The sequence below is a fragment of the Euwallacea fornicatus genome, chromosome 21, assembly GCF_040115645.1.
Source record: "Euwallacea fornicatus isolate EFF26 chromosome 21, ASM4011564v1, whole genome shotgun sequence".
Lineage (NCBI taxonomy): Eukaryota > Metazoa > Arthropoda > Insecta > Coleoptera > Curculionidae > Euwallacea > Euwallacea fornicatus.
The window spans coordinates 1,696,091-1,719,849 of NC_089561.1; the positions used below are offsets into that span (position 1 = coordinate 1,696,091).

General features: G+C 35.4%; 8 protein-coding genes across 10 annotated transcripts in view; 3 read left to right on the forward strand and 5 right to left on the reverse strand.

Annotated features, from left to right (window-relative positions):
* Sur-8 (leucine-rich repeat protein shoc-2) overlaps positions 1–23,429 on the reverse strand; it is a 35,870-nt gene extending 12,441 nt beyond the window's left edge. Inside the window, exons 1-2 of one of the 2 annotated variants that reach the window (XR_010733219.1) lie at positions 22,041–23,429; positions 20,812–21,909 (exon numbers count right to left, since the gene is read on the reverse strand). Coding sequence is in view for 1 of the 2 variants with exons in the window: in XM_066294546.1 (XP_066150643.1) it covers positions 21,392–21,909; positions 22,041–23,217 (1,695 nt within the window). In the remaining variant the exon portion in view is untranslated. Of the gene's footprint in view, positions 1–18,428; positions 21,910–22,040 lie in introns of those variants that run through there. The other variant, XM_066294546.1, reaches the window with a different exon arrangement.
* On the forward strand, positions 772–1,951 carry LOC136345824 (3-oxoacyl-[acyl-carrier-protein] reductase FabG-like). The gene is made up of 5 exons (XM_066294442.1): positions 772–949; positions 1,016–1,186; positions 1,242–1,464; positions 1,513–1,661; positions 1,729–1,951. Exons 1-5 carry the CDS (start codon positions 808–810, stop codon positions 1,851–1,853), a joined length of 810 nt encoding a protein of 269 aa, XP_066150539.1. The 5' UTR covers positions 772–807; the 3' UTR covers positions 1,854–1,951.
* Positions 1,941–2,528, reverse strand: LOC136345825 (NADH dehydrogenase [ubiquinone] 1 beta subcomplex subunit 2, mitochondrial-like). Its single transcript, XM_066294443.1, has 3 exons — positions 2,344–2,528; positions 2,133–2,256; positions 1,941–2,079 (listed from the first exon to the last, which is right to left on the reverse strand). The coding sequence occupies exons 1-3, from the start codon at positions 2,439–2,441 to the stop codon at positions 2,002–2,004; spliced, it is 300 nt and encodes a 99-aa protein (XP_066150540.1). The 5' UTR covers positions 2,442–2,528; the 3' UTR covers positions 1,941–2,001.
* Pfdn5 (prefoldin 5) lies at positions 2,977–4,082 on the forward strand. The gene is made up of 4 exons (XM_066294553.1): positions 2,977–3,154; positions 3,276–3,410; positions 3,485–3,559; positions 3,621–4,082. Exons 1-4 carry the CDS (start codon positions 3,053–3,055, stop codon positions 3,786–3,788), a joined length of 480 nt encoding a protein of 159 aa, XP_066150650.1. The 5' UTR covers positions 2,977–3,052; the 3' UTR covers positions 3,789–4,082.
* On the reverse strand, positions 4,072–5,131 carry LOC136345884 (uncharacterized). 2 transcript variants are annotated; one of them, XM_066294547.1, is made up of 4 exons: positions 4,766–5,131; positions 4,546–4,686; positions 4,309–4,464; positions 4,072–4,258 (listed from the first exon to the last, which is right to left on the reverse strand). In XM_066294547.1, the coding sequence occupies exons 1-4, from the start codon at positions 5,129–5,131 to the stop codon at positions 4,139–4,141; spliced, it is 783 nt and encodes a 260-aa protein (XP_066150644.1). In that variant the 3' UTR covers positions 4,072–4,138. The 2 variants fall into 2 exon arrangements, with proteins under 2 accessions (XP_066150644.1, XP_066150645.1); XM_066294548.1 differs by lacking the exon at positions 4,546–4,686.
* On the reverse strand, positions 6,336–9,282 carry Pop1 (POP1 ribonuclease P/MRP subunit). The gene is made up of 10 exons (XM_066294545.1): positions 8,823–9,282; positions 8,683–8,766; positions 8,410–8,633; positions 8,027–8,354; positions 7,678–7,975; positions 7,482–7,614; positions 7,214–7,427; positions 7,011–7,161; positions 6,674–6,940; positions 6,336–6,623 (listed from the first exon to the last, which is right to left on the reverse strand). The coding sequence occupies exons 1-10, from the start codon at positions 9,125–9,127 to the stop codon at positions 6,336–6,338; spliced, it is 2,292 nt and encodes a 763-aa protein (XP_066150642.1). The 5' UTR covers positions 9,128–9,282.
* On the forward strand, positions 9,397–10,501 carry Roe1 (grpE protein homolog, mitochondrial Roe1). The gene is made up of 4 exons (XM_066294552.1): positions 9,397–9,608; positions 9,658–9,823; positions 9,878–10,199; positions 10,253–10,501. The coding sequence occupies exons 1-4, from the start codon at positions 9,535–9,537 to the stop codon at positions 10,351–10,353; spliced, it is 663 nt and encodes a 220-aa protein (XP_066150649.1). The 5' UTR covers positions 9,397–9,534; the 3' UTR covers positions 10,354–10,501.
* Positions 15,910–18,177, reverse strand: CREG (Cellular Repressor of E1A-stimulated Genes). Its single transcript, XM_066294550.1, has 6 exons — positions 17,957–18,177; positions 17,480–17,630; positions 16,555–16,709; positions 16,381–16,500; positions 16,242–16,323; positions 15,910–16,179 (listed from the first exon to the last, which is right to left on the reverse strand). The coding sequence occupies exons 1-6, from the start codon at positions 17,978–17,980 to the stop codon at positions 16,001–16,003; spliced, it is 711 nt and encodes a 236-aa protein (XP_066150647.1). The 5' UTR covers positions 17,981–18,177; the 3' UTR covers positions 15,910–16,000.
* Positions 23,430–23,759: the final 330 nt, after the last annotated feature.

Sequence of the window (23,759 nt, forward strand, 5' to 3'; positions counted from 1 at the left end):
TTGTAAATTACTTCGTAAACCCTGATGCGAACTCTACCTTATTTGGAAATTACTAAGGTGTTAATTTTTTTTTAGAGTTTTATTTATTTTTACTAATACTTTAAGTGAAGAATTTAAACAAAAATTTTAACTACTTCTTCAAGAGATCTAATGTTTTTAATATGTAATTTTGATGATTATCAAAGTACGTAGAGGAGAAAATCAATTACAACTTTAAATATATTTTATCACTGAAACTGTGTGTCAGTGTGCAGTCGTTTCGTATGGTTTTATTATTTTTGGCGCCCTCTGTACACAGAGCTAACAACAAGCTGCGAAAAATAAGTAGATTTCTTCAAAAACTCATTAATCAGTTTGCTTATTTGTCCCTAGATAGCGCCACAGAAAATTATCTAGTATACTTACGATAATGGTGTGTAGGTGGCACCAGGTCAAGTTTCAAACAACTCACAATAAATCGGCGTGTTATTCACTGCTAACTTATATATCATTAGTTTTGTTGTCTCTTTTGCACTCATAATGTTTGTCATGTGATGATGAAACATACGCTTGTTGCAAGTATAGTATAAACCTAAAAGTCAATGTTTGAAGATATTTAAATTGACAGTATCGCACACAGATGGAGCCCATGGTTCTAGGAGCTCCTAAAAATATTAAGCATTTTTTAAATCAAAAGGTAAATATACTTGTTATTTGACATTTAATAATGTTGATACATTAAAAATTATTCATTATCACTGCTGTATTTCATAATGCGATAAACAAGTACGTATTATAGGGAGTAGTGATTATTCAAACATTAACTTTATGGCTTCAATAGTGTCGAGTCCGGAATTGAACACAATGAGTTTCTTAGGAAAAGTTGTCATTATAACCGGGGCTAGTTCGGGTATTGGAGCAGCCACTGCCCAGCATTTTGCCAAGTTAGGAGCAAATCTAACTTTAACAGGTAGAAGTAGACCCAATTTTCAATATTTCGAGTACAATTTAATAATCTAACATCATCCTTTCCCAGGACGGAATAAGGAGAACCTTCAAAAGGTAGCTTCAGAATGTATAACCGTTGCAGGAAGCAAAGCTCCTCTTTTAATAACTGGGGAATTAACAAATGAAACTGACACAGAAAACATCTTAGACAGCACTATTAAGCACTTTGGAAAATTGGATGTATTAATCAACAATGCTGGTAGAACTAAGTTCAGAAATAAAAATTGATTACAGTGCAATATATAAAATTTTAGGAATTCTCGAAACAGGATCAGTGGAAACAACTAATTTGGCTCAGTATGACCGAGTAATGAACACTAATGTTAGGGCAATTTATCATTTAACTACTTTAGCAGTTCCCCATTTAATAACCAGCAAGGGAAATATTGTAAATGTCAGTAGTGTTAATGGAATTAGGGCATTCCCTGGCGTTTTTGCCTATTGCATTTCCAAAGCTGCAGTTGACCATCTTACCAGGTATGAAACAAATAACTGATTAATCAATAGAGACAGAGAATATTTTAGATGTGCAGCTTTAGATTTGGCCCCTAAACAAGTCAGAGTAAACTGTGTCAATCCTGGTGTAACAGTGACAAATCTGCATAAAAGAGGTGGGATGAATGAAGAACAATATAAGGCCTTTTTGGAGAAGTCCCAGCAGACACATGCATTGGGTATAATCTCATACATTGAGGTGTAATGGAAGTGTAATTGGTAAACTTTGGGTACTTTGTACTTTAGGGCGTCCTGGAACACCTGAAGAAGTGGCAAAAACAATAGCATTTCTTGCCAGTGACCATGCCAGTTTCATAACTGGGGCTACTGTGCCTGTGGATGGAGGTCGACATGCCATGTGTCCTCGATAATGTGGGTTTGGGCAATTTGGGAAATGGATTAAATTTTTTTATTAAGAACTAAATTGTTTAATGAATACATACAAAAGAATAAACATATTTTGAAGGTTTTTTTATATATTTATTTTCTTAAACTACAATCATAAGATATAAATACAACTCAATCTAATGGCAATTCATCAGGAATGCCCAACTCCTCATTAGTCCATTTCTGTGGATCACTCCACTCAAATTCTCCCTGTGATTCAAACAATTCCAGTGTAGGTTTTAGCTATGTTATAGTTAACTTACTGTAATATGCTCAGGTTCAGTCCAAATATGCCACAATATCCACCACCAAGTAAAAGCCCCAACAAATTCAGCCACAAACTCTTGGAATTTGTACGCTGGTGGCGGTGGCTTTCTGTACGCCCATCTAAAATGTTTATATTTTTAGATTAGTGTTAATTAAATTATAAGGTAAATCTTTATCTAAATAGCGTAATTACATAATACTACATACGTATGACCATGATTTCTAACGAGTTGTTTAAAGTGTGCCTTATTCTTGGTCAAACCGGCAATAGCCCTTAAGGCAGGGGCAGTCCGGGAAAAGAGCATTTTCACCTCTATTTCTAATTTAATAAAATTTTTTTGATAAATATTGATATCTTAACCAAAATTAGGTTATGTATCTTAAAAGGTCTTAATGATTCATTTTTTACTAAGCCATAATACTAGACTTGGCAGCGTTGCACTGCTATTAATAAGTCGAATTAGAACTTATCTAACTTTGTTATAAGCATTTGCAACAAAAAATTTTATAAGAGTTTGCATTCATTCTCAATTTTTTTATTGATCAAATTTGTCGTATAATTTTTAATAAGAAAGCTTGAATAATAGGAAACTCGGGTCGGGTATTGTGGTATAATCCTGCAAGAAGTAACCATCACACTGTTAGTTATTATTTTATCTTTAGATAACGAATTAATAAATCCTAAGGTTTAATTCCAAATGAAAGGTTTATATAAAAATCCTACAATAGATTTTGTTTAAATTAAAACTAGTAACAAAATGCAGCATTGCCACTTTTGTAATTTCATGTACAAATACAAATGTTGAAGGTGTTGCTGACGTTGACAGATTACAGTGTCATTTGGAAATAAAAGACAACCATCTGGCACTATATTTTAAAATTTTATTAAAAACATTTCCATTTAAAAATACATAAAATGGCTCAAATATCCTCTACAGAACAGCCCCACATGAAACAAATTGATCTCACTACTTTAAATATCCAACAATTAAGCACCTTGAAACAGCAACTAGATCAGGTAAAGAAATCCACAATGTGGTTCCATCCAAGTATGCCCTTATTTGGCCAAAAGAAACTTAAAACCCTGTTTTCAAACATCTCCAAAAAGCTTATTTATTGTTACTTTAATTGATACACAGGAACTGGACTTTTTCCAAGACTCTCTAACATCTCTAAAAGTGGCCCAACAGAAATTCCAAACTTCCAATGAAACATTGCAGAACATTGATAGTAGTTCAGAAGGCAAGGAAATTTTAGTTCCATTAACTGGCTCTGTATCCTTCTTATGAAATGTCAAAACACAATTATAATCCACATTAGTACTGGATGTTCCTTAATATTTCTTTAGATGTATGTACCAGGAACACTTGTAGACACAAATAATGTAATCATAGATATAGGAACTCGGTATTATGTGGAAAAGGTAAGAATAATACCAATTTTTATCCAACAAAAGTATGAGTATTTCTCTTTGAAATTGCTAGGACATTCCTGCCGCCAAGAACTACTTTGAAAGAAAGACAAAATTTGTTGCTGAACAAATGGAGAAAATTCAATTTGTTGGATTAGAAAAAAGCAAGATCAGAGATGCTATCATTGAAATTATACAAATGAAATTAAATCAACAGCAGCAAGCTCAAAATAGCATGTAAAACTTAGTTTTCTACAGGATGGTAGAAATTTCCATGAGAGGGTTGCAATTTAACATCTTTTTGGATTAGCAAAAATTCACACCACCTTGTTAAAATTATTTTTTTTTATATTGCTGTAATATGTTATAGTTTTAGTTGAAGAAAATTTCAACTTCAGTAAGTAAATTTGATTTGCATTTCCTTTTTGAATTAAAATTGGTAAATATCCCACTTTTCTCTCTCAAATAACTTTAATTAATGCAGCATATTTGTTATTTAAGCTTTTTCACTTCAATAAAACTCATTTTTGAACTAGTTACTAAACTTTATTATACTTTCCTTAATATTTAAAATTAATAGAATAATTTCAGTTATTGGTTCACAGCTCTTTGCAAACGTTGATACTTCCCAATAGCATCCTGAACTAGAGCAGCAGCTGTTGCAATTTTCTCTGAGGTCACCAGCGACCTCATTGTGTCCTTGCTTAGAGCCTAAAAAGTTTTTATAATAATCTGCATTTTCTGCAGTTATAGTTTATTACCTGTTGGAAGTCGAATCCGTTGAATGTGATGGTACAAACGGGTGTGAAATAGCAAAGCAAGGTTGTAAATATTCCTCCTAAAACAAGAAGGCCCGCCCCACTCACTAAATACAGACCCAGCTTTGTGAATAACTGTAACGCAGCAGATAGTGCAGCCTAAAACAGAGATATTTTTCTAACTCAGTCTCTAACTCTATTTGAGGAGTACCCAATCTTTTCTGTTGATGTAGCCATTACCTTGATCAAAAATTTCGAAATTTCATCAGGAATAAGAACGTCTCTTATGTTCAAAATCAACTCGAATATTCTAATTAGTTTAAATGCCAAATGTCTTACGAGAAAATAGAGAAAATATTGACGCAATACCTCAAACCCCATCTAAAAAGTAAGAGCCGTTCAGAAAAACTAATGGGGTTTGATGTTTCATGTTCTTTCAAAATACATTGTACACACTCACCTGTGCTGCGGGTAAAATTGAGGAAAAATAATTGGCGTCCTGCAGCTCAGTTCCACTGGTTACTGCTGCATCATTAGGATTAACCCCCGGATAGAAATAACTATTTGGAGGAGGGTAAACTGGCACCAGCTTTTGAGAACTGTAATCTTGAGACTCATCAATTTTCCGCAGGTTGGTACTTTCGGGTAGGAAATTTTCTACGAAGTCTGCAAGTACGTTTCCTTTCCAATTTTGAGATTTTACACTTTTGGGATTTACGGTCGATGTCATAGAAGGTACTAAAGTTGAGATTTCAATAGTTTCTGATGATATTTTGGAGATGCAAAGGGCTACACAAGCCATCATAAAGAAAAACATGTGATTCATTTTCTCAGAGCAGAGCTGTTAACTTTAACACGTTGCAAGGCTAACTGACCCAAAAATTTTGCAAGGCACCCTTTTAGCTAACTTTATCACAGTACCAGGAAGCATTAGCTTTCTTTCTATTGAGCCGTTAAGGGTAGTTTTATCACCAACTTCCTTATTACAGGCTGCAAAGGTTTAATTTTGTTTACGATTCTTCGTAATAGGTACTTTTAAAATATTTTACCTGACTGGCAAATATTGATTACACGGTTGTAAAAACTGAAGTTGGAAAAGATAACACACGAGATTCCAGATAGTTAGCCTTGGACTTAGATTTTAGCATTTCTTTATTGGTATATAACAAGAATTATATACATTCTGCTCCGGATAAAGATAAATAGCAAGGGAATTTCAGAAACGATAATAAATACAAAATCACTTTAATTACGAAAAAGTTGGGCAATTTAATAATCTGTTTGTATACCGACTAAATTCTGAATGATAATGAAGATATCCGGAAAAATCGCATTTAGCAGTTTTCGATTTTTGAAAATAACTCTTGTATTCAAAGAAATGGAAGTTTTACATTATTAAGACACATTTTTTTGAGAAATGTTCTCTTAAAGTTTTAATTTTCACATAGCCACAATATTGAATATTTACATTTTTAAAATCATGAGAAAATTCCTTTTTCAGCTTTATATTGCATTTGGTATTTTTTTTAGAAACTTTGTGAGTAATAGCCATTAAATAATGTTTTGATAAATCAACTATTATTGTGACATATAGCAATCGAATAGAATAAATAAATAAACGCCATGGAGCCATTAAAATAATTTAAAGTTGTAAAACTTTAAAATTGTTTGACTTGTGCAATCGACATTAAATTAAAAAAAAAAAACAAATTAAATTAAATTACGTTTTTAATAACAACAATACGGCTAAATATGAATCGAATAAAAGTTTCAAATTATAACAAATGTTTAAATAAATCCCCATTATTTTGCCAACATAAATATGTTCTTTTCACTATTTAAATAACATTTATTTATTTATTGCGTATCACCAACCGACAAATGCTGAATTTAGTCAATATAAAACCCGTTTATTCATTTGCTTTAAATTGCGAAACTTTTTTCTAATTTAAGGGGTTTTGTATCTTCTACCGTTTCTGAGATCCTCACGTTATTTATCCTAATCGGGAGAAAACTGTATGAATCAATCTCTAATCAATGATTATATCTAACTTTGCCAGCCTATACACCCTAGAATTCGTATTTCTAATAAGCACTCTGTCTCTTCGTGCCAACCCCGCTAAAGCTTTTAGGCTATCAGCAGCTATATAACCCAATCCCCTTGAATTTCCCGACGTAAAAGAAAAAGCCCCATGTTTAATGAACCCCATAACAGGCCTGTCACATGAATCCTTGATGGTTTGCGGTTCAGGCAGCCAAAGTTTACGCATCTCCATAGCGTAATTGCGTAGCATATCCACATCCGTTTTTGTTATAGGCTATAAAATCAATATTAATTCTCTGCAAAACTCCCTTTTGTAATTCCAACCTTTCCCAACTTCGAAGCCCTTTTCCGTCCTCTGCGAAGCTTTTTAAGCAAACTTTTGTGCTCGTCTCGAAGAGCTTTCCGTCTATGAGCAAACACATCTCTGCATTTTGATTCCAGTAGAGGTTCGCTGCAGTTTTCTAAGGGCAGACAGATCACAGCAAATTGGGAGCAAATGCCTTTATTGATAGGCTCAACCCTAACAGCTATAAGACAGTTGCTAGGAAGGCATGGCACGACCTCATTTCTTTGTTTGGATGTCACGAATTCCTGGGCAGAATTATGTTAATTGTTATATGTTATAATTATTAAGTATAAATTCTGAAAATGTTTATAATACCTGTAGAAGCTTTAAGAGTTTTCTATCACGTAAAACTGAAAAAGCACTGCAAGTTGCTTTGGACCAGTCAGAAAGCAACATTTTCCAGTTAAATGAAAGAGGTGAAGCAATGGCATATTTGTTAAAATTTGTCCGTTTGTTCGGTGGTAATCTACGTAAAGGAATTAAAGAGTGATACTTCTTTTTATTAAAAATTTCCTGACCTAAAAAATTTCTCCTGCAGTGACCGTGTCTGGAAAATTTCTTCTTGCTCCCCTGCTGTGGTGTCTGGACTTAGAATATCTGCTTGGGAATTTTCAAAGGCTATCGATTCGCTTTCTCTGAGGCCCCCCGCACGGCCTCCCCACATTATAAATGAAATAAATAAGGACTGAGACCAACAGGAGGGACAAATTACGTCCCATCCGCTAGAGTATCCTGTCATTGATAAATTGAAGAAAACAGACAAATTAGAGACAGAATTAGTCATACCAATAGGTCCTGTTGTGCTATTTCCAGCCCTCCATAACAAGATAATCGGTATAATTGACTCATTTTCCATTGATCCCTCAGATTCAGGAACCAAACATTGGGAACGCATCTCGCATAGTTTTGCATTAGATACCTTTAATATTGGAAAATTAACACAGAGCTATAACTACTAGTATTATTGAAGCTTTTATCTCACTTTATTCTTAGTAACAAAGTTCCGAACAGTGTCATCTATTAAGGGACTCAAAGCTAAATTTGTACATAAAACTTGGTCATTTAGCTGTTCAAAGTAGTCAACTGAAGAAGCTTTAGTTCTTTTCTTAGGTAAATTAAGTCTGGGATCTTTTACAAGCACTGAAAGAACTTTGTTGGGTGGCAGAAAGCCTGCAGTGAGCATGTTTTGAAACACCTCGTTTTGCTGGCATAAACTTTCTAGAGGGAAATTGTTAATGCAACTGCGAAGTTGCTCAGAACAACTTTCTAAAGCTACTGGTCTGAAACATTGGTTAATTAACTAAGGATTTTGAAGGGATTCAAAAAAATACTTTAAAGCACTCCTTAACACATCTGTGGCTGAAGATCCAGTGAGTCGAAATTTGCCAATTTCATGCTCAAGTTCTCTAATCAACACATCATTTGAGCCATAATGAGTCAAAACACCTTTGCTAGTATCTTCTGCTGATAACTCTACGTTAAATAATTCAACCAAAACAGTTAGAACTTGCTTATAATATGAGGGATGGATGAAAAGCCATAAAGCTTTTTTGTCAGTTGTTGTTTGATTCCACAGATATTGAATTTTTCCTATTGCACTTCTAAAATCTTCTTTCTGTAAGCTTGGCTGAAACATGACTAGCTCTCCAAAACTTTTTCCTAAAAATAGTTCTTCAAAGCATATCCTGAAATCAGACTAGAACAAGTAACAGACCATTAAAAACACTTTTAGCTTCGAAAGTCAGCCCAGTATTTGAGTCCACGATTTTCCTCAATGGAATTATGAGATTTTCATACAGACCTATAATCTCGATGCACCTGATATAGGACAGATCCTGCACAAGGCAATGTTTAACTGTGGCCCTATAACAGGCTTTAAAAGATTTATCACAAGGTTGCTTTGGGAGCTTATAGCCCCATTTTTCAACCATATGAAATCTAAGAAATTGGTTATTACTATTGATATATAAAAAGTTATTTTATAAACCTTTTAGCATGCCAAATGTGGGTGTTTAACCATTTAACTCGCATTTGCCTTCTAATATAATCAGCTTGAAGATATAGTGGCCTCCTGCAACCATTTTTTGGGACAACAATCAATAATTTATTTTAAAAAAGATAACAAACCTTCGATGTCTTCTTGAAGGCCTTTTGGACTTTGGAGGTATTCCTGACTTCTTCATTTGGTTGATATGTATCTCCCTTAGGCGCCTGGGTAACCGTTTTACTACATGGGACATGGCCCTGCGCCTCATATGCTTTGGCAGCTTTTGAAAAGCCATTTTCGTGCCAAAAGTTTGGCTAATAGATTTTCTCATGGCTTGGATTTCCTTCACTCTAGCCGCCGTAAAAGTAGATAACGTGATACTGCGAGGTAAGGAAACATTTGAGGTAGAGGGATGGGGAGTTATAGCGTTAGTTTCTTTAGACATTTTGGTTCAGTTATTGTTTTTGTCGACTTCAACCTGGGTGTAGTGAAAAGATAGATAAACAAGAAAAGTTTAACTTGAATTTTCCTAACCTAAGAAATTGCCGGTATTGAAATGTCGGATTTTGAGAAAAATGGTCATGGTCGGGGAACGTAAGCATGCGCATCAAAAATTTTTTTGTTTCGCTCTGTCTCATCATGTCTGACGAGTATGAGTGAGATGGAATAATCATCGCATTCGTCTTGTTAATGTTATGATACTATCAATGACTGTTTATAACATCCGTAGTTCTGACTTTACGCAATTTAAATCTAACCTCAAATCTTGAATTTTTCTTGTAAATTTTTGGAAATTTTATAGATCTTATCTAAAGCTCATAAATTTGATTATTGTCATATAATTCAAATAAAATGGCCCTTATTAGTCTTAGAAGCGTTCTAAAATGCGGACAAAGCATATCCGAATCTTTGATATTCAACTCCAGGTAAGGAAGTGATCAAGCATTGACACGAATCTAATCACAAGTTTTACAGGAGTATCACGCTGTCCAATATTAAATTGAATACCACCGAAGAAAGTAAGAACCCCGAGGTAACAAGTGGGGTTCCTCCTGAAAGTACGAGCGCAAAATCCAGTGTAGATATTGAAAAATTAAACAAACAGATTGGTGAACTAACAGAGAAAAATTCTGAACTTTTGGTAGATGCACAATTATACAACTTTTTTCATACTGAAAACAGACTTCCTCTGTAGGATAAATACAAAAGGTCCTTAGCAGATGGAGAGAACCTCAGGCAAAGGCTAACGAAACAAATTGGGGAAGCAAAAATTTATGGGATTCAAGGGTTTTGTAAAGATCTCCTAGATGTGGCTGATGTTCTTAACAAAGCCACAGAAACTGTGCCGAAAGATGAAATTACAGACAGCAACCCTCATTTAAAGGGCTTATATGAAGGGCTGATTATGACTGAGGCACAATTAAAGAATGTTTTTAAACGACATGGTTTGGAAGCTGTGAATCCATTGAATGAAAAGTTTAACCCCAATTTCCATGAGGCTTTATTTCAACAGGCAAGTTTCAATTTTTTCATTTATCAGTTGAAGTTACAACTATTTGCCTTTAGGAAGTCGAGGGTAAAGAACCAGGCACAGTGGTAGTAGTTTCAAAAATAGGATACAAATTACACGATAGAGTACTAAGGCCAGCTCTTGTGGGAGTTTCGAAATAAGATCCTCAAATTTATCAGGACTCAAAGACGCGTTTATTTTTGATTGGGAAATGAATGTTCTAGTGTGTAATTCATTGTATACATATAAGAACTTAGAGGTGTATAATTTTATTGTTTTTATATGTTAATTAGAAACCATTAGAGAAGATGTCTCCTGTTTCCTTTTTAATTTTCTCCTACTTTAAAAATTATAAGGTTTGACTGTTATGTGTCGCAGAACTCTGAAGGAATCCCTCAAATTAACGTGATATATACTGATTTCTTTAAGGTGATTGAGAGGATCCAGGAGATTTTACTGTTGGAGACATTGGGATATGATGTTTTGATTCGGCAATTACTGTAATGAAAAAATAACAATCAGGTTGTAAAAGTCACTGGTGTTGAATCATCTGAAATTTTGTAGCATCTGGAGTGTCTGAATTATCATCTTTCACTCTTACTACATACGTGAATCAAACAAGACATGGTCGAGCGACGTTGTCAATTCTAACGATTCGAAGTGGTTATGGTTCCCACATGTGTATTGTAAATATTTTACATGATTTGAAACTATAAGGGATTGTTTGTCGAAACGAACCCTTAGCAATGAGCCAAGGCCATCGCACGGCGCAAACGCTTGTTACTTTGTTTAGTGCACTAGCAAGGTGGAAGGGAGAAGGCAGTTTGTTCCGAGAGCGAAGTAAATACCATGGGGCCTTCTCAACCATTTTTTTCTCTCAGAAATTGATGCATAGGAAATTCCAGTTTGGAAATTAATTAAAAAAACACGCATTCCATTTGAAATTTACAAATAAAATGACTGAAATGAAGTATGTTTCTAATTCGCTGTTGGAACAAACTACATTAAGTTCATGCGTCACCCGACGTCACACTGTTGATCAATTTTTATTGGTGGATGCATCCGCGCAATTCCGCGTGCGTCATTCCGCTTTTGGATTGATCCGCAATGAAAGTGTTTTGGTGTGTAAAGCCAAGGTGATTTTGATGTTAAATTTTAGTGAAATTTGTGTTGAAAAGCTGTTGGACGAACTGGGGTGAGTTAGCTTCATTATTTGTGCCATTTGGAAGAGGAGAAATCACGCAATCGTACGTGAAATCGCTCCTTGACGGAGTCACATATGGCGGAGTTCAGCTGTTCTTTGTTTTCGTCCGAAAAGTCGTCCATTTTGTGAAAGCAAAATCTGCGTCGTACCTGACCCTGCAGTTTTTAAACGCAAAATTCATGATCTTGGAATGTGATAACCATAATAATTTAAGGCGAAATAATATACCTAGTGATAAAATAAACTTTTAATGTTCCCCGTCGACCTTTAATGCGTTTGCGGTCATCTTGTCCACACGATGGCGATGACAAAGAGAACTGACGTCGACGGCACAATTAGCGTCTGCCAGGGTAAAGCTAGAGGGGCCAAAATTCCTAAGTACAACGGCTCGCCCAGCCACCACCCAAAGCCACTCGGAGCTTCGCCTCCGCCCAAATTCTCACCAGTTAAGGGGTCCCCGTCGAAGACCCCTTCAAAATCCCCCGTACCTGAGCCAAGCCCCCGATCATCCCCGGGGTTCATCGCCGGTTACTACGCTGGGTGCAAGTTCACCGAGCCGCCCTCTGCATCTGCTCTCCCCTTGCCGCCCCAGCACTGGATGAAAAGCAACCATCATGCTGCTGCTCTTTTACCTTGTGGGGCTCTGATTGCTGAACATCATGACTTTACCCAACAGCTCAAGCTGCTGCTCAAAGTGCAAGCCTGATCTGGAGGCAGTTTGTTTGTAACATCTTTGGATGAGAAATACAAAAAGACATTTATCTTTATATATTCTATATTTTTATGCGTGGATACATTGAGAGCATGTCGATAATATTAGGTATATGTTGGTTGCGAGTGAACACGACAATACGAACAACTATTAGGTGTAAGTACAGGCCTAATACACCAAAAACCTGGGAAACTTTGAATGAGCAGAGTTGCAAATTGTTAAGAGTCAGTTGTCCTGTTCAGCCGCCCTGTGATATGCAATCGCACCTTACGAAGCTGTGATTGCTTTATAGCTGTTAGGAAGTCTAGAATCTAGTGACTAAAAGTAATCTAATCTGTTTCTAAATGTGATTTTTTTGTTTTACTTACTGTTGAACAGTGGCAAGAGTATAAAATTTGAGTTTGTAATTGGAGCGATGCTCAAATCTGTGTGTGATATGACGTAAGTGGAGAGTAACAAAAAGCCATTCAGACTGTAACATCGAGGAAATGCAGGCTTGCAAGAGCCCCAACATTCTCTCTTGCCATGAGGCGTGTACTGATTTTATTTGGGGGAATCTTGGAGCAATTAAGATTGGTTCTTATAAGAGATCAATTCCGGTCTAATGCCTTTTTGTTAAGACAGTAATAATATCCAAAAACTCGTCAATTATGACGCATATTTTGTTACAAGAAAGTACAAATTAGTATCACTTAAAAAGTCATTGAGATTACTTATCACGTTTATTGTTTGGTTAATTACATTATTTTAATAACAAAAACATTTGGACTTGTAATAGAGTACGTATTTAGGTTTTATTTACAGTTAACAATTGGCTTTAATTATTGATGTATACTGTCATTAATGGAGTTCCTTAGCTGAACACAATACTACTGCATTGTGCGAAGTGCAATATAGTATTTTAACTCCGTAATAATTTAGCTTATTAGAAATTCTAATTCGAGTTGTTTAATCATTGTTGCAATAGTAATTTAGTTTCATTTATTTTTCTTCGTCATTACTGAATTGTCTTTAGTTTCGTTTTATTCATGGGAATTAGGATTGCTAATATTATAAGTTTTTAGAATCTCAGATCTCATATTATGTTAACTTTGGGAAAATCAATTCAAATTGTATGTAATTTAAGTTTCACCTCATCTCCATCCTTGTATCTGTGATACTGATCCCACACGTCTTTCCTCAAATCCTTACCCTTTTTATCTAATCAGATTTATACTTCGCTTAGGGCTATGATGTCCTAATTTCAATTGGTGGCAAAGGAAGTTAAGACATATCTAGACCCTATTAATGAAAATGTTTTTGTGCCAGTTTGCTTTAACTTTTGTGATATTTTTTAGTTTTAATGAGATACTTAAAAATTCTATTGAATGCAATGCTAAAAAAAGATGGATAAGTTTTGAAAACTCTAGTATCTTCAGAGCTTCTCCAGTCAAAAAAATAGTAAAAGTCATCGTAATATTAGAATAAATTCTGTAAAAAATTAAAGCTGCTATCGAAGCTATTATCATGAACCTGTCCCTAGAATAAAATCAAAAGAAACAGTTTCTCTGGCTTTAGATCATGACCCATTCCAATGTTTCCGTTATTGCATAACTACAAACTTATTTGATTTGCATCGAATCAGCTAGTTTCGATAGCTGCTTTGATAGCTAGTCTTCTCTTAGATTCTTTTAGATTATTTCTCCCTCTCCCCATCCAGTCTTCTACTTTCCCCTTCCTTTCCGGGGCTCCAACCCCACCAAATGAATACAAAAAGAAATCGTTGAGGGTGTTGGAGAAAGCAGAAACTGGGAGGGTAAGTGGTTGTTGTCAGTTCATGTAACATCTTGTGTGTTTCAGAGAGATGGAGATTTTAATCGCAAAGGCTTCATAGGGGAAATTTTGGTAACTGCGAAAAGTGAGTGAGTAGTGATTTTTCGAAGTTTTTGACGAGTCAGAAGTAAAGAGAAGATCAACAGGTAATTTTTCAATAATTGGAAGTAATTACAGTATTTATCTATATAGATAAAGGGCGTTGATAAACAACGAAATTATCGTTTCACACGCTTAAAGCATTTATATCATAACAAGCCAATATTTAAAAATTGGAACCGTCAAAACAGAATATGCAAATAATTTACTGCCAGATAAACACGTTCCTTCATAAACAACGTTTATTTGTGAGCCAATTTTAGAAATTTTACGAGTTTTGTTAAAAATAGATAATGTTTAATACAAATAAACATCACGTAATACCTACGCATAATTGGTTTTAAGGGTAGACTGTATGTGACTTCGTGTTGGTTAATTAAAATTTCAATAATTCGTTAGAAATAGCCTCGATTTACAGTTTTCTGAAAAGAGTACTTTTCATAAGGAAATCTACTCGGTAAAAGATAGTGCCATGGGCTAAAGTGGCCCTTTTTGCGTCATTCTTGAGTTTTAACGTATTACGAATTACCGTCTATTCCACCAGGCGTGGAAATTAAAGAAGAAACTATAAAGTAAAAAATAATTAAAAACATCTTTTTAATTTAAAAAAAAATCCGAGCGCCTTGATACGCCACTGCACCTTTAATAAAGCAAAAAAAGAGTAATATTTATGTCAAATGCGCGCTTCGAAATGGCTTTACTTGAGCTTTAAATTTTTTTAAATCTCTAAAGGTGCCACTGGGGGCTTCACTTAAAGCTAAACACTTACGAAGACCGCAAAAAGTCAGTAGCTAAATTAGATAAAAGTTAGAATGCAGGTACGTACTTACGAACAGGCGTGCATTGAAGCTCTTTGGGGTGAATTTAACAGATTATATAGTAAGCATTTACTCGCAGCATAATACATTTGGCCGTAAATGAGCAGCCAAAAATTAAGGGGCAAAGGCCGGAGCAGTCACCGTCTGATTAGTCGAGAATTTCATACGTGTACGGGTTGTATTTAAAAAGACCTTGAAAGCTATCCGATGCAAATATCGAAAAAACGATGTTTTGTTCACTCAATATGCTGTTCCAACTGGATTTTTTTAACCTGTAAGGCGATATTTCGTTCTAAACTTTAAACTTAATTTTAAAACTCCCGTTGCTCTCTTTTAGTTACCTCCTCCTCATTCTCAATGACCTCTCGAAGAGTGTCCCCGAAAGTCGTGAGATCATCAGCCTGCCAATCGTGATATTGCTGATCAAGATGAAGCTAAAAGTGAAGACGACATCCCATGAAATATGTTCCTTGCTGATTATGTACTTTCTTATGTAGGCCGTAGCTAACCCATAGAAAATAATAATTTTTTTTAATTTTACGCAGATGTTTCTTGAAGGAAAAGAAGAATTGAGCGGGGACGACTCCTACCACCAGGCAACGATCATCGATAAGAAGAGATATTCTCATTTTAAGGTTTTGAAATTAAGATATGTGGTGTTTTATGAGTATATATGTTCGAGAGCAGCGAGAGGTGATGATGATGATGATGATAATGCCTTCACGCGCATTTTAAGTGTAGAGTAACTGCTCGCGCGAAAGAAAACCTGCTAACGTGGCATAATAAGTAATTATTAAAGATGACTCTTAGAATTGTATTGAGTATAACGTTCCCTTTACGTCTCTTTTTAAACTTTAGCTCGGATAATGGAAGCGTAAGAATTATACTTTTTTTCCATTGTTCAATATTGTTGCATTCTCATTAACGCAGCGTATAGGTAACCCAACACCACTGAAAAAGTATATTTAAAGGTCAATCGGGAAGCTTAAGGATGCAGACGATTATAAAAAAAAAATACTGCAAACTTCTTCCTCTATGCTCATCCCTTGATTTTCCTGTAAATACTGGACAGTTGCATTAAGTTTTTATATTTGCTATTATATTTACAACTGTAACAACAAATTGAAAAAATATATTAAAACTAAAACATATTTCTCCATATCCTAAAAGGCGTTGTTTTTAATGTCAATCACAGAAGCTTTTTTGTAGTAATTATCCAAGTTTATCATTGCGGTTATCTTTGGATCGAAGTACTCCTGCGGGGTTACCTTATGAGCGCCCCCGTAGAAATCCAGAACAATTATCTGCTCGGGCTTCACTTTAGAGACGTAAAAGTCATGTCCTGGAATAAGCGATAATAAGAGAAATTATAAAATGAATCTGGAAAAAAATCTGGAATCTCACCTTTTGGCCAAGACTTCATGGCAGGATGCCTCTCAAACAACGAATCCTCCCCAAATTGGTATTCTTCGCTGGTATTGTTAATCTGCAAAATCAGGATTACAATTAAGTGCAACGGGGCTTTTATCACTTGTGTTCATACCTTTATGAAAGTTCCAGTTATGATGACTTTGGCACACTGAGGGTCCTGAGGATCGAGGCTTCGGTCTTTGCAGTACTCGCTTTGCGCCAGAGTCGACATTATCGTCACTCTTTTGTCTTTCTATTTTAGTTGGAAATCATTATCGTTTCATATCATCACGCATAAGTGCATTACCAAAAGATCCGTTCCAGACACATCCATGTCGGACATATAAATGTAGGGGATTCCCGTAGAGTTGCTTTCAGTGCCGTCACTCAGGGATTTCAGGCCCACGAACGGGTATCCTTCGATGTCGGTTTGAGTGGATATCGTGGCAATTGACACCCAATCTAAAGTTAAGGATTTAATCATTGAATCAAGTACTTACTCAAGCTGTTAGAGAATTCGTCTGTATCATTTCGTGACTATCGGACATACATAAGGGATTTCCTATATATCACATTTTTCTAGTGTAAACAGATAATTTAGTTATTTTAATATTAATTATAATTCTAGGAAAAAAGACACTTTGAAGTGGGAAAAACGAATTGACCTGTGCAACAAATTTCTGTGTTTTAAGTGACCTCATTCGTCAAGCTTTGGACTTACACAGAAACTTTATATCTTTCTCCTGCAATTGCATGTTTTTTAGAGCAAACTGTCGATAAGCTCTGACACTAATCAGTTTCTCTTTAAGGGCCAGGTAGTATGATAAGAAAATCTTTCTATGAGGCACGTATCTGATTCAATTGAATGTGAAGTGGTTTCGGATTTCTCCTTGAGTGTATGTCTAGGACGGCGAGTTTTCTGATGACAAATACAGATGAGGAATGTCTGCTGGCATAATAGATAAAACGATAAAAGGTAGATTGTCCATCGAGTAAAATACGATGCTTCGGAAACCAACTTTTGTACTTATTTTATGACATTTTTGAAAATTCGAGCGTCGATATCTCAGGAAGACGCGGAGCAATTCTTATAGGGCAATGTCTGGCCGAATGACCACCAAACGTAGGGTGTGTGGACCGTTGGCTGCCTTTTCTCCCGATAAGCTTAATGCCGTAACGAATCTCGTCGGAACGTAATCGATTTTGATTCAATTACATAAATAAATTCTCACCGTTAAGATGGATGATGTATCGTGCCATTAAAGCGTATTTATAAAACGGCGGCGGCCCAGAAGTGGTCGTAGGCTCTGTAGTGGATTCATCGTTATTCGGTCTGCTTTGCACTTTGGTTAAAGGGGCGACTAGGCCGAACACCACTAAAACCTGTAATGGTTATATTTAAGAAAAAAAAATGCAGTCAGAAATTAAAAAAAAAGGGTAAATACGGTGCTGTTCACACATTGCGAATTGCCAAAAATTTTATAGGCCGAGTGTAGGTGCCTGGGCAAGCCAATATTTTCCAAAACAGTGAGCACCTTTAGAGTGCCAAAAAATACATTTTTATGACTCGACTTAAGATTTTGAATGATACTTATCTAATGTAGGTCTTGCTTTCTTCCCTCTTTGATAAATTAAGTTAACAACCTGTTGCATTGCATGCACTTAAAATCAGTTTAATAAACAATTTCTAGCAATTAAATTGTACTCACCGCTAATCCCTTCCAGTGATTCATTTCGCGAAACTATCTTTGGATCGTTGTCGGGCTATAATGTGGCTAGAGCCCTAAAAACCTGCTTTTATAGTGGTTTCGGACGCTTGTCCGACGAGAAACAAATCACGTTAGAGATAAGCGATAACACTAAAGAATATCAATTTTAAACGATTCGAGACAAAAGGTATAGATGTCAAGAGGTCCAACTGCTATTAAGCATTAAGTATAAACAAAGGCGGAATTGCGCTGTCGGGTACAGAATCGTACTCAGATATTTTGATATCCAAGACAAATGAATCAGTTTCAGCAAAAACGTTCCTTTGCTTACCATTTGCGTTCTTACCGCTTTTCCCGGGAATTTCAATGATTGATGTTGCCACGTGATGGATTTTTGCTCGGGGATTGTTATCGGTTTCGCGCAATGATTGTGCTTAAGTGAGGGGTCGTTGTGATGCAAAAAAAGACACGATGAAGTCAATAAAATACATTTAATCTGTAGCAACATTTAAGCAAACAACTAACAATAATTTCTCCTTTTTTAATACGTACCTAATTTACTTTTATATAGACACAGACGATCTGCTATTATCGAAACTTAATATCAGCAACAACTTTTTCCAAGGTATGCACTTCTATCAATATTATTCTCTATATGTTCTCTAATTGTACGTATCATTTTACAACATTCATCATCATTAAATAGAAGAACTTAGTACATTCACTTACAGGTTCTAAGATAAAAAAAAATCGATAAAGACTTATTGGCTATCTAAGCCGGGAAATCAGATACCTTAAAATATGTCTACCGTTTCGCTTTGAGTCGATTTGTATTTATATATTAAAAGGTAGAGGTATAAAAAGTCCAAGGTAGGAAGGAATAGTTAAGCGCGGGGCTTAATAATAAAAAAATTGTATCACATGTAAGAAGTAATGACTGATGAAAAACAAAACGCATGTATTTTTAATCGTTAAAGCTGGCAACGTAAAGCTCTGTTCTTTTTAGTTCTTGAAATCATCATAAATGCTAGAATTAATATGCAGGGAGTAACACATCATCATGGAGATGTTTCAGGGAACGATAGTACTCTCTAAAATAATAGAAAAATGCTAATAGACCCGTGGTCAAAATTGCATCATTTTCGATATGCATACAGGATGGACAGGTTTTTATATTTCATAGACGTTTTTTCTCATGCTTTTCACTTTTGTCACGTACATTTTCATAAATTTCATCAAATGTTACGAATTGTTTCAGAGAATTAATAGCCGAGCCGGATGATTTTCTCCCTCATATATACAGTACCGGTCATAATTATTGCAACTTTTAAAAAATTACTATTTTACAAATGGCAATGGACGAAACAAACAATTCCCCTGTATAGAATTTCTATTCATACTGGTCGTCAATAATAAACAAATAAAAAAAAAGTAAACAGACTGTTTTTCACAAATATTTAAAAAATCTGTTTTTGCGCTGGACATAAATATTGCAACAAATAAGATGTTCATTTTTAAAATAGTGTTTCTCTAAGTCTTGTACCGAAGAGTGATAATTTGTCATTCAAGAAGTTATTTATATTAAGATTTAACAATGGCAAGGAGTAAAACATACTCTTGTATTCGAAAACGAATAATTGATGCCTATCAAAAGAGTATCAACAATCCCCAATTTCGAGAAATTTACAAGTTCCAAGATCCACAGTGTCGAGAATAATAAAATGGTTCTTTTTGTTTGGTATTATGGTACCAATTAAAAATCCCGGAAGGCCTAGAAAATCTACAGTAGAACTAACAGACAAATTTTGAACATTTCAAAAAAGAATCCGTTCCTGTCTTCTACAAAAATTCTGGCACAAATCAGTAGAACTTCGGAATCAACTATCTCAAGTAGAACTATACAAAGGAGACTTGTCGAAGGAAGCCTTAGAATTTACCGACCTGCTAAGAAACCACTGCTGAGCAAGAAGAATGTCAGGGCAAGATTACAGTTTGCACAAGAGCATATTAACTGGATACCGGAACGGTGGAAAAGAGTCATATTCAGCGATGAATCGAAATTTAATTTATTTAAAAGTGATGGAATAATTCATGTGAGACGACCACCCAATAAAAGATTGGATCCAAAATTTGCCCTACTGTCAAACATGGTGGTGGATCGGTTATGGTGTGGGGCTGTTTTTCAGCATTTGGTACGAGGCCGTTGCATAAAATAAATGGCAGGATGGATCGATTCATGTATAGGGACATCTTGAAAAATGAATTGGAACCATATACAGAGGAATTTATGCTACTTCGATATGAATTTCAGCATGATAACGATCCAAAGCACACATCAAAAATTGTAAAAGAATGGCTAGAAAGAAACAAAATCAAGGTAATGAAGTGGCCTGCTCAAAGTCCTGATCTCAACCCAATAGAGAACTTGTGGGAAATGTTGGACATAAATATTATAGACAGAAATGTGAAGAACGGTGATAAACTTTACGAAAAGTTAAAGGGTGCGTGGAAGGCGGTTAATCCAGATATCATCGATCGCCTACTTAATTCAATGCCAAAAAGAATGGCGGATGTTGTAAAGTCACGTGGGTATTACACCAAATATTAATAAATCAGGGCCCAAATGTTAAAATTTAATATATATCGTAAGTCAAATATTTTGTTGCAATATTTATGTCCAGCGCGAAAACGTTTTTTTTTTAATTAGTACAAAAAAATGAATTAACAATTATTTTATTTATATATATTGGGCAATCGTTATAAATAGTAGATTTATGCAAAATAGGTATTTGATTAGTTTATTACAACCCTTTAAATAAACATTTTTGAAATGTTGCAATAATTTTGTCCGATACTGTATATATATATACATATATAAGTAAGGGGTAAAAAAAATTATACGTTGCATCGTGTATAATTAGAGGGTCTATCGGTCCTTAAATTAATTGAAGAGGAAACGAGTCGATATTGTAACGACCTGAAATGAAGCGGATAAATAACACTTGACGTCGCGTATCTGTCTAACCGACAAGAACAAATACTACAGTTTTACCTTAAAATGCACCTTTAAGCAGAATTATTCTTACTTTAATATAACGAGAAGACTTGACCTCACATTCCGGACGCACTTCGTACAAATAACTGCCACATGGAACATGGAATCGATAAATCTCGCAAATGCTTTTGTTACTATTTTCTGACCATCAATAACATACTTATCTGCATTAACATGCAAACAAAAACTGCACCGGAACATGAGAACTATCCCTATTTTTAGTCAGGTAACCCTTACCTAGAGAAAACAACATTTTAGATACACATACATAAAGCTATTTGATGAGCATCTCGGAGACAACAATCTCAGAACAAAAACGTGTGAGACGCTGAATTAAATCAAACCATATCACATATTACATTTTTAGGTGATTATGTGCATCACATGGCTCTGTAGGGCCCCTGCATTTTCAGGTATTGAATCACCAGCGAAGGTCCTCCAGCAACTATTTCCGCAGGAATTTGTGACAGCGGACAATTTTCGATGCTCATTATTTGTAAGTTTGAACAAAGGGCCAATTCAAAGGGCAAATTGTGTAGCGTGGGATTGTCATTAACGTACAGCGACTCTAAATTCTCTAAAGTGCCGATCTCCTCGGGTAAGTAGCTTAAGTTATTCTCACCCACACTAAGAAATACCAAGTTAGTCAGGTGACCAATGGCACGTGGAAGTTGGGTGAGTTGGTTGGATTGTACAATCAATTTCTGCAGGTCTCGCAGATAGCCGATTTCACTGGGTAGCTGTTCCAGCCGGTTTTCTTCCAGATCTAACACGCGGAGCTTTCTCAAGTTGCCGATGCTTGGAGGAATTCGCTTGAGGAGATTGTTAGAGAGTACCAGGACTTCCAAAGTTTGAAGACATTGAATGTCATCAGGAAGTTTTGTCAGTTGGTTGGTTCCTGAAATTGTACAACTTTTTAGGAAGGATGAAGATTTTTATTGGCCAAATTATATAATATTGGACAATAGAACAAATTAATTCATTCTTCATAGTGACGTGAGTATGGTCATATGTGTTTAGCTGACTCACCCAAATTTAATTCCACCATATTGATCCAAGTTCCAACATCCAAAGGAAGTGAAGTCAGCTGGTTCTCTTTCATATTAAGCTTGGTCAGCCTTTTAGCTCTTGAAAAAATTCCATAAGGAATTTTATCAATTTGGTTGTGTTCCAAATTGACTGAATCTACATCAGTGAACTGTGAAGGACCTCCAGATGGAAATGCAGAAAAATTGTTTCTTGACAAAGTAATACTGGTTAATTTGCTCAGGCTTGACAGCAGTCCCTCTGGAAGCTGGCAAATTGCATTGCCTTCTACATTGAAGTCTTCCATGTTGCGACATTTACTTAAACTAGAGGGTATGGAAGTTAGTCTGTTGTAGCGTAAACCCAGTCTTGTCAGTTGCTGGATGTTTCCAATTGATTCAGGAATATCTAGTAATTCATTGTGCTGTAGATCTAAGGTGCTCAGATTTTTGCAATTCCCAATTTCTTCAGGTAGATGTTCTAAGTGGTTATGAGACACATCAAAGGTGATTAAGTTAATGAGACAGCCAATTCCAGCAGGCAACTCTCTGATTTTGTTTTCTCTTAAGCTGAACATTCCCAGTGAAGTTAAGTTGCTGATTTCCTCACCTACATACCTTATACGATTGAATCGTAAGTATAGAGTAGTCAATGAGGTCAGTTTGTAAACAACCTCAGGGATATCATTCAACTTATTGTGCCTCAAATCTAAGACTTTTAAGTTCTTCAAGTTCTCCAGTGAATCTGGCAGACTTGTCAAAGAATTTTCACTTAAAGCTAGCATTTCTAAACCAGTGAGACTGCCAATTTCTACAGGGAGTTGCACCAATTTATTACCATACAAATACAGCTCTACCAAATGAGTCAAATCTCTTATTGTTTGAGGAAGAAGGGTGATATTTGACTTACTCAAGTCTAGTCTTTTCAAGCACTCCTCTCGGCATCTCACAAACTCCTTACTCACATCTAAATCTGCCTGTATGGGGGTTTTGTTTTTCTTTGCTGTTGGCTTTAACTTGTTTGAATCCGGGTGCTTGACTGTGACCACTTTGGGCCTTGACATGTCTTCTCGGAGAGACCCTGAACTAAACTTTTTCTGCTTTCCATGCTCCAGGCCACTTGCAGACTCTGCTTCCAACATATTGTCCTGCTCAGGTAAACTGTTGTTACAATGGTTCATTCCCTTGTGGATTCAAAATTCCATTTCTTGAGAGATGAGCATGTTATTCTTTAAGGGTAGAATTTTACAGGGTTTATGGAGTTTTTTGAAGGGATTATTCTCTTTTAAATAATTTTTTTTTGTTAATTAAAAATGCAACAAATTCGATACTTTTGTCTCCGCCCAAGAAAATAGGAAAACAAAACAAAATTTAGAGTGACATATGTCCGTTTAAGGGTAAATATGTCAAATAAATTAGGGAGGTTTTCGCCCAAGATATATAGATTTATGTACAGAGTTTACATTTTTTACTGATACATTTTCTCATGCATTAACAGATATATTTTGCAATTTTTTAAAAGCATCTCACTATTCTTTTTGTAAATATATGATATTCTACCATTTATTTGTGATTATTTCTTGTCTGCTTGGATGAGGATGGGTCGTGAGCCTTGAGAGAATTTCCATAGTACAGATAGTGTCATTAGTGGACAAGCGGAGTCGACATAGTAGTTCCATTTGGCTTTTTTCTGTTGGTATACTTGTTAATTTTGACGTTAATT